At 40.6% G+C, this 9,959-nt stretch overlaps 1 protein-coding gene across 10 annotated transcripts in view; it reads left to right on the forward strand.

Moving 5' to 3' along the window:
* The window catches only part of FKBP5 (FKBP prolyl isomerase 5), a 107,819-nt gene extending 98,918 nt beyond the window's left edge, over positions 1-8,901 (forward strand). For all 10 annotated transcript variants that reach the window (XM_077904292.1, XM_077904287.1, XM_077904285.1 and 7 more), the window contains 3 exons: positions 3,099-3,284; positions 5,687-5,926; positions 6,620-8,901. In XM_077904292.1, the coding sequence (XP_077760418.1) occupies positions 3,099-3,284; positions 5,687-5,926; positions 6,620-6,724 (531 nt within the window). In that variant the 3' untranslated portion in view covers positions 6,725-8,901. The remainder of the gene's footprint in view (positions 1-3,098; positions 3,285-5,686; positions 5,927-6,619) is intronic.
* Positions 8,902-9,959: the final 1,058 nt, after the last annotated feature.

Genomic DNA, 9,959 nt, shown 5'->3' on the forward strand with positions numbered 1-9,959 from the left:
CCCCAAATGAACTGTCCTCGGTGCTTGCAGCAAGGGAGAGAGAGAGGAAGCAAGTTCTCTCGTCTCTTACAAGGGGATTAAGTCCATCATGAGGGCCCCATTCTCAGGATCCCATTTGAACCTAATTATTTCCCAAAGGCCCTATCTCCAAATATCATCACGGAGATAGGCCTTCACCATATGAATTGAGGGCACAGGGGATAACACAGTTCAGTAAGTCTTCTCTAAACAAGTCACATGTGAAGCGGGATGTTCAGTGGGGGATGTAACTTTCCTTTGATTCAGACTTAAGCCTTCCACTTGGAACTGGTCTGCCCATCCTCATCACCAAAAATCAGCATCAAGGCTGCTTCTACAAGTGGAGCCATTTCTTCTGTGAGCCACTTGAAGTCTTTTAGAACAGGAACATTCTTGTAGATCTGCTCTGGGTTTTTCTCTTGTCATTGGGTGACCTTTGGGGTGCATGTGTGAAGACAGTTCTACATTGAGGTGTATACACTGCTTTGACTACAGTAAATCCTCCTGACATCATCTTAACACTACATGGCTCAGACATTGGATATAATACCTTTGAGGATCTGGCTCCAATTATGCCATATGCTAGGTAGGATGTGTCATCTGTTCTCAGTCTTATAATCATCTCCTTCAGAGGAGATTCCTCACCTGTACTTTTTTGTGTATTTACCAGCTGTCACTTCTTTCATCTTAAAATGGCAATAAACACATTGTCTCAGCCCCATAATTTCTTGTATGGAGCATATATATAATTAATTCACCTGAATTGACTACACAGTTGCTATTCATAATTGTTAAAATTCTACTAATCAGGTAAGAGCAAAAATATCTTGAGATTTTTCTCATGTAGTTAGCTGACTGACATCTATGTGATTTATGTTGTAGGGTTATTTATGTTGGATACTATTCAACTATATATTTCCCTTGTCTGTAGATGAGAGGTCAGCAAACTACAGCCTGTTGTAGTAAGATTCTATCAGGACACAGCCACACACATTTACAGGCAACCCTTAAACATGGGTTTGAACTGCACCTGTCCACTTACTTATATACAGACTTTTTTTTGATAGACTCCGTACACTATCATAAATATATTTTCCCTTATGATTTTCGGAATAACATTTTCTTGTTTCAGGCTTGCTTTAAGAATACTGTATATGAGAGACACCTGGGTGGCTCAGTGGTTGAGCGTCTGCCTTTGGCTCAGGGCATGATCCCAGATTCCCGGGTTCGAGTCCCACATCGAGCTCCCTGCATGGAGCCTACTTCTCTCCAGAAGATATAGGCAGAATGCCTATGCCTCTGCCTCTCTCTCTGTGTCCCTCATGAATAAATAAATAAATAAAATCTGATACAAATAACATGTAAAATGTGTTGATCAACTATTACCAGTAAGACTTACAGTCAACAGTAGACTGTTAATAGTTAAGTTTTGGGAGAGTCAGGGAAATACAAATCAAAACCACAATGAGATATTACCTCACACCTATCAGAATGGCTAAACTCAACAACACAAGAAACAACAAATGTTGGGGAATATATGGAGAAAAAGGAACCCTCTTCCACCATTGGTGGGAATGTAAACTGGTGCAGCCACTGTGAAAAACAGTATGGTGGGTCCTCAAAAGTTAAATATAGAATTGCCCTAGGATCCAATAATCATGCTAATGAGTATTTACCCCCACCAAAATACAAAAACACTAATTCAAAGGGATACAGGCACCCCTATGTTTATAGCAGCATTATTTACAGTAGCCAAGATGTGGAACCAGCCCAAGTGTCCATCAATACATTAATGGATAAAGAAGATATAAATATATAATGGAATAACAGCCATAAAAAAGAATGAAATCTTGCCATTTGCAATGACATGGATGGAGCTAGAGCATATAATTCCAAGTGACATAAGTCAGTCAGAGAAAGATAAATACCATATGATTTCACTCATATGTGGAATTTAAGAAACAAAACAAATGAGCAAAGGGGTGGGGAAAGAGACAAGAAACAGGCTCTTAACTATAGAGAACAAACTGATGGTTTGACTCCATCAGTCAAAGGGGAGGGGGCTGGGGGGGATGGGTAAAATAGGTGAGGGGGATTAAAGAATGTACTTGTCATGATGAAAAAATGAATATATAAAATAATAAAAGTAAATCATTTTTGAAATAAGTTGTACACAGATTTTCGACTGCCTGGGGAGTCCCAACCCCAACCTGTGTTGTTCAGGGATCAAGCACATTTGTATACTGTCTATAGCTGCTTTTGCACTACTGTTGACCCAGTTGCAACAGACATTGTTTGGCCTGCAAAGCCTAAAATATTTATTATCTGCCCCTTTACAGAAAAAGTTTGGCAACTCCTGGTTTAGGTAACTTAAGATTTGCTGTGTTTACAGCTGGCACTTGCCAGAATGCAGTCTCTACTATGGAGTGCTGATCCTCAGGAGATGAGGGAAAAGTAACTTCCCCTTCAAGTAAATTAGTGATAGAGTTTAAAACTACTCACCGGGCAGCCTGGGGGGCTCAGCGGTTTAGCGCCACCTTCAGCCCAGGGCGTGATCCTGGAGACCCCGGAGCAAGTCCCACATCGGGCTCCCTGCATGGAGCCTGCTTCTCCCTCTGCCTGTGTCTCTGCCGCTCTCTCTCTTTCTCTCTCTCTATGTGTGTCTCTCATGAATAAATAAATAAAATCTTAAAAAAAAAAAAAACTACTCACCAACCTTTTGAAAGTCTGATAAATACTTGTACCACAGAATGTAACCCAAAGCCTTGATGCCCTCCTGCTGGAAGAACTGTCCCCTCTGAAAAAGATGAGATGGTACGTGCTGGAGAACAGCATTCTATAATTCACTGTCCCAAACCAGCTCAGAAAGCACTGGCGCTGCAAGGAGAATGGAGAAAGGGGCCAGGATGGCTATCTCTCAAGAGCAAAAAGAAATGATCAAATACCATGGTCAGTAGGAGAGGTTGTTTCACTTTGATGATTTGGTTTTTTTTAGGGAGGCCTGAGCTAACATTTCTCTTGTACCCCTGACCCAGAGCCTGTACAACAAATTCTCACTAGCTTTTTTTTTTTTCTACCAGGGAGGCAAGTACATGCAGGCAGTGATTCAATATGGGAAGATCGTATCGTGGTTAGAGATGGAATATGGCTTATCGGAAAAGGAGTCAAAAGCTTCTGAGTCATTTCTGCTTGCCGCCTTCCTGAACCTGGCCATGTGCTACCTGAAGCTTAGAGAATACACCAAAGCTATTGAGTGCTGTGACAAGGTAGAGTGTCTGTGTGTGGACTGGACTTGAGATGTTCCAGATCTTTTTCTCCATCTTCATATTTGGTCATCTTTTGCTCCTTTGTAGCCAAGGGGTGGAGGGTTTTTCATTTTGTTTTGTTATGTTCATTTGTTTGCTTGGAGTTGTTTCTTTTTTTTTTTTTCTTTTTTTTTTTTAAGATTTTATTTATTTATTCATGAGAGACACACAGCTACAGAGAGAGGCGGAGACACAGGCAGAGGGAGAAGCAGGCTCCACACAGGGAGCCCGACACGGGACTCGATCCCGGGTCTCCAGGATCAGGCTCTGAGCCGAAGGCAGCGCCAAACCGCAGAGCCACCCGGGCTGCCCTTGGAATTGTTTCTCATTATGAATTGGGAAATTCAGAAAGATTGAGATTATAGTCAAACTTTTTTTTTTAAGATTTTTTTTTCCTTTAGAGAGAGAGTGTGTGTGCATGCATACGAGGATGGAGGCAGAGGGAAAGAGAATCCCAAGCAGATACCCCACCAAGTAAGGATCCTGATGCAGGGCTTGATCCCACAACCCTGAGATCCTGACCTGAGCTGAGATCAAGAATCAGACACTTAACCAACTGAACCACCCAGGTGCCCCACAGTCAGGCTTTCCTGATGCATAGACTATAGTAATACACTATGAATAATTTTTAATAAAATTGGGGCACTGGGTGGCTCAGTCAGTTAAGCATCCAACTCGTGATCTCAACTCAGATCTTGATCTCAGGGTTGTGAGTTCAAGCCCCGTGTCAGGCTCCATGCTGGGCATGAAGCATACTTTAAAAAAAATTTTTTTTTGTTATTAAAATTATTTTCATCCATGACTTTACTTAAATCTATGGCCTTTGGTATCAAATTGAACATCAACTCCTCAGGTTCAATGTAATAACAGATTTAACCTAAGCCTTTCAGGGCTTAAGCATGATAGACTTGCAACTACTTACATAGAAGATATATACATACATTTTTTTTATACATTTTATACATTTTTTTTTTTTAGCAGAGTAACATGCTTTTATTTTACAACAACACATATAAGGAAAAACAAATATGCCAATGGTACATTTCCAGTTTGACAGGCCACTTCTGTATACTTCTGGGATTGTTTCTGCAGACCATATTTCTAGGAGTGAAAATATGGAGTCAAAAAATAGGATTACTGAATATTATCCATAGTTTTTTTTTTATTTATTTATTCCTGAGAGACAGAGGCAGAGACATAGGCAGAGGGAGAAGCAGGCTCCTTGTAGGGGAGCCTGATGTGGAACTTGATCCTGGAACTCTGGGATCATGCCCTGAGCCAAAGGCAGACGCTCAACCTCTGAGCCAACCAGACATCCCTTATCTTGGTTCTTTTTTTTTTTTTTTTTTTTTTCAATATTGCCGGCAACAAAAAACTCTTATTTTCATTTTTATTTCTTGGTTACTGATGAAATCATACAGTTTTTCATAACCAGCCATTTTGCATTTCTTCTGTGAATTGCCTGCTCACATCCTTCAACTAGATTGATTTATATTGAGGCAGTCTGTACATTTACTTCATTGAATCTGTCTTTTCCTTTCTAATTAGAAAGGTCTCCCCCATTCTAAGATAATAGAAATAATTCTGTTTAGTACTTTCAAAAACTACTCCAACTAGGTGTACTTTTTTAAAAAACTAATTAAAAATAACCCTATTGTATTTTGATGGGACAGATTGCATGCATGTAAGTATGCTTGGTCTAGAATTTTTTGTGTTTTGATATGAGGTAAAAATTTCTCTTATTTTCCATGTTCATTTATTACAGTGTAGGCCCCATTTATTACGAAGTTAATCCTTTTCCTACTGATTGACATTCCCACTTTTGTCCCTGTTAAATCTTATTATATATACACACAAACCTGTTTCTGAATGCTTTGTTCTGTTCCATAACCTCTTTGCCCAGAGACAAGCAATCCATCTTTTAATTTCAGTTTTTTTCATAGTGTGGTTTAATTTCAGTGTGTTTAATTTTAGTGGTTCCATAGTAAGTTTTTTTTCTGTGGTCGGTCAAGCCTCCTCTCATTATTTTTGTTTTTCCAAAATTTTCTCAGCCATTCTTGGACATTTGCTTTTTCCATTGAATTTTAAAATGAACTTCTCAATAGGCTCCTCCCCAGTCCCCTTGGAATCTTAATGGAAATTGCATTAAATACAGAAGTTAATTTGGATATAGTTGGTTCTACTTTGATTAGTATTTAATTACCTTGAATCTTGTCACTTCAGTAAACTTTTTCCAGTCCCCTTGGCCAGAAAAGTTTGGGAAGTTATTTAAATACTGAATTTCTTTGAAAGGTCCACAAACATGTCCACATGTAACAAAAGTTACATTCATGCTTTCTAAAATGTAGACCATCTGTCCCTAGGCGCTTGGACTAGACAGTGCCAACGAGAAGGGCTTGTACAGGAGGGGTGAAGCCCAGCTGCTCATGAACGAGTTTGAGTCGGCCAAGGGCGACTTTGAGAAAGTCCTGGAAGTGAATCCCCAGAATAAGGCTGCACGACTGCAGATCTCCATGTGCCAAAAAAAGGCTAAGGAGCACAACGAGCGAGACCGCAGGATATATGCCAACATGTTTAAGAAGTTTGCAGAACAGGATGCAAAGGTATGTGCAGAACTGCCTTTCCCTTCAGGTACATCAAAAACTGATCTTGCCCCTTTGGTTTTTGTTACAACAAGATTAAGCATAGGGCACAGGGTCAGATAGACAACCTAAGAGGCACAAGAACGGGGAAGACGATTTATGATCTGATCTGAGGCTAGTTTGGATCCAGAAGAAGAATGGGCTGTTCTACTCACCAGACGTGCAGAGTTATGAGGCACTGCATGTCTGTGAAAGGGATGAGAAAAATAAGTTCCCTAGAGACTAGGAAAACTTGCTAGTTTTTAAAAATCAGACACATCAAGTATTTTTTTAGATACTTTTCAGATATTTGTTGAGACTTCCATTTTCCCGGGCAGTGGGCCATGATAGGGAAGGCCCACCGTCAATGCCCTTTTACTTCATCACCTCCCCTACAGCAAGGTTGTGTTCAGGTCCTGAGTTCATCCTCCACTCCCCAGTCCTCTTGTCACAACACTCCCTGTGGCAAGCTAGTCCTTCCCACCGAAGAAAAGTGAAAGCTGTCCACTATGCACTGTTGTCAGCACTGCTCTGACTTACCCAACCAGGCAGCCCCAGGAAAGCCACTGTAATGCTCTCCTGTTTGAGACCTGATAAGCAGTCAGGAGGAGCCAGGAATTACCTGAATGTTTCAGTTTTTTCTCTAACCCTCTTGATATCTTATTTCTTCCTCAGGAAGAGGCCAGTAAAGCCATGGGCAAGAAGACTTTAGAAGGGGTCACCAATGAAAAAGAAGCAGAAAGTCAAGCAACAGAAGAAAAAGCCGGAGGCCATGTATGACACCACGCAAAGGAGGGAAGAGCCCTAATGAACTCGGCCCCTTCCTCCATGGGCTGTCACCCAACTCAGGACTCAACAGTGTTTCATGTAAAGTTTGTTATAGTCTGTGCGAATCTGGAAGCAAATGGCAAAACCAGTAGCTTCCCAGAAAACAGCCACCCTGCTGCTGCCCAGCGTGCTCCTTGAGAGGGTGGCATGGGACCACTCCCGGTGGAACGAAGCAGAAGTGACTATTGATGTGGTGAGATCGAACCACCAGCTAAGTCCAGCTCATTTCAGTTTGTGTCAACTTTCAATATCTAATTCAGGGTCCCTTGAGATAATCCTAACAATTTGGGCTGTCTGTTAGGTTTTACATCTGATTGAACTTTTAATAGCACTGCAGAAACCTAAAAATAAATGCTTAATGATTTTCTCCTTTCCTGCAGTTGGGTGGGAGAGAGGAGGAGGTCTTGGTTTTTAAATGACTGAAGTGCTAGCATTCGTAACCAACACAACCCATAGGGAGAGGGGTCTGGAATCCCCTCACACACTGGTTCTCCACAGTGCCAGACTCTGAAGCCAGAACCTCAGAGGCCACTTGCTTGCTGACTTTAGTCAAACTTCCTCACTAAGCCAGTCTGCTTGGGAGAGTGGGGCTCTCTGGCATCCAGCCTGGCCCTGGAGGAGGGAATCTGTCATTCCCAAAACATTCTTCAGCAATGATAATGAGCAGAGGGAGTTTCTAGATTAGCTTTCCCTGCTTTCCTTGAAGTTCTGAGATGCTGAAATGTGAAAAGAGTAATCAGAATTGTGCATTTTCCCCTCCTCTGTCTCTTGTAGGAAGTAATGTGGAGTACCGTACTGCCTGCTAGCATTGCTGCCATTCAGTTTCTGATTTTCATTCTAAACCTTGCTATATTAAGAATTTAAGACTTGTTCTTAGAATATCTCTGACCTGGAGTGGATTTATTTACATATCCACTTAGGATTCATGCAGCTTTTTTTTTTTTTTGTCTTTTTAAAATTACTGGCTCATAAACATGTATACTGGTTTATGGAACTTTATTTACACTCCTCTATCATGCAAAAAATTTTTGACTTTTTACTACGAAGTAGCTTGATTTTTAAAAACAAAATCTGCAGAGGTGGAAAAATAAGTAGTTGCTCTTGTACGTTAAGGATTTTCCTCGCAGGTTTGGCACGCAGCAACTTTCTTATGGCTTCTTTGTTCTGGTGTAAGTCGTGAAAAAGAATTGAAAACTGCTTCCTGTGCAGGCACATCTAGCCTAAAAGCTCCAATCCTGGGGCATTGAATCAGGGCAAATCAGAGTACGTACATGTAGTGGAATCTTGGTCCTTACGGGTAAGCGAGATTGAACATGGCCTGAGAAGCACTTGTGGGAATGCGTTTGCAATCAAAGGAAACAGTAGCTCCAACCTGGAACATCTCACTTTGTAAAATCCTAAAGAACACTGGCAGTTACTAGTTTTAACTTTTATGGTGGTTTTAGCAAAACACTTGTTAGGTTAGGACCCACATCAAAACCTAAAAATAAAATAATTTCCATTTATACCATTTTTTTCCTCCATGGAACAAGTGGAATTAAATTGTGAGTTTCTTCTTTGACAACTAGAATGCTTTTAATTCTCACTTTTGTCTTTATTCATGAGATTTCTTTTAAAAGCCCCAATCTCGCCTAGGAAATATGAAAAGCAGAAGTTGATTTTGCTTTGTTGCTTGACTGTTTAGTATTTGTAGCTCTTTTGACTAGAGCATGACTCCAGTGAGATTTGATCCTAAGGCCAGTTAGCTTTTTGCAGGTAGCAAACAAAAAAAACAGGTTCTAAAACTTAGATTATCCTAGCCAATTGTCTCCCAAATGTGTGTTATGGGTCACCAGCGGGGAATGGGCAAGAGTGTGCACAGAAGGGAGGACAGGGGGTATGCAGGTAGTTCTGAGAAAATGAGGGTGAGGTGCCCATCACCACTCAAGAAGAAGAAACTTCATATGTTCTTGTATCAAATTCAGTAATCTTAATTTGTCTAGAAACCAGTGGATGTCTTTGAACCATCTTTCAGACTGCATTTGGAGTGCTGAGGCAGCATATATGATGAATTGAAAACTTGTTTTTTAAAAAAAGAAAAACATTCAGATGCACTTTTTTGTGTTCCTTAAATAAACAACCAAACATGATTTCCCCTTATTCTTGGGTTTTGCTTAAATAGTCTTCAGAAAAAGTTGTTTTGGTTGGAAAACTAGGGTGGGGGCCAAGTTGAAGAACTACAACCTCAGAAAATTGGCTGCAGACACTATTGTCCTCCCTGCTCAGAGGCACAGCTTGAAATCAGCATTGGGCTAAAAGTGGTAGAAAGATGCATCTTTGTTCAGATGAACCAAATCAGAAAAACAAGATTTTTTTTTTTCTCGTCAGCCAGTGAGTATTCCACTATTTTAGCTAATTGTAAGGCAGGTTCAATTTGGGAAATGAAGAGGTTTAATTATGTGCTAATTTGCATAATTAGTAAATATGTAAAACATAAGCATGTGGTGGGTGATCCTCTGGGTTAAGCATGCCCTTTCTCTTTCTTAAGTAGCATATTTCAGCAGATGCTCATGGTTACATACCCAGAAGGGTTAAGGAGATGTCACATACACTGCAAAAGAAAGGTAACTACCTGAGGTAGTGGCGAGCCTGCCTCCAGGAGGACTAGTGACTGGCATCTGCAGACAGGTCAATGTAGGCTCCAGACACTTTGCCATATATTCCCTCTGAATTCCATGCTTCATCTCCAGGTTTGAATTCTAGTCCTACCCCTTTGCTGCTAAATTATTTGGTAATGAAATAATTCCTTTTATTTGCATGTTTTTTCTAAGCAAATAACAATCATACAGGGGGTAATAAGGATAGCCACAGAGTTTCGCGGTTGTTAATTTGTGACCTGGGTAATTCAGGGCAGCCCGCGTCCATCCCACAGCATGAGGAGTATCAGTGAAGAGCTTTGTCCATACTTGCTCAGCCTTTTTAGCGGCTCCCTTCTAGCATGGTGCATTAGAATGTATTCTCTGAGACCGGCAACCCTGGGAGACTCACAATGCACAGAATTTGAGCTGTTAAATCCAAAACATTTTAAATTCAAAATCCCAAAATTTTGAATTCCCTAACCTACCTGTATATTATTCCCATCAACTAGCTCCTTACATCTTTGAATAACAATGACTGGCAAAAATGTACATTAAAGGACATTCTTTAA

This window comes from Canis aureus, chromosome 7 (genome assembly GCF_053574225.1).
Source record: "Canis aureus isolate CA01 chromosome 7, VMU_Caureus_v.1.0, whole genome shotgun sequence".
Taxonomy (NCBI): Eukaryota; Metazoa; Chordata; class Mammalia; order Carnivora; family Canidae; genus Canis; species Canis aureus.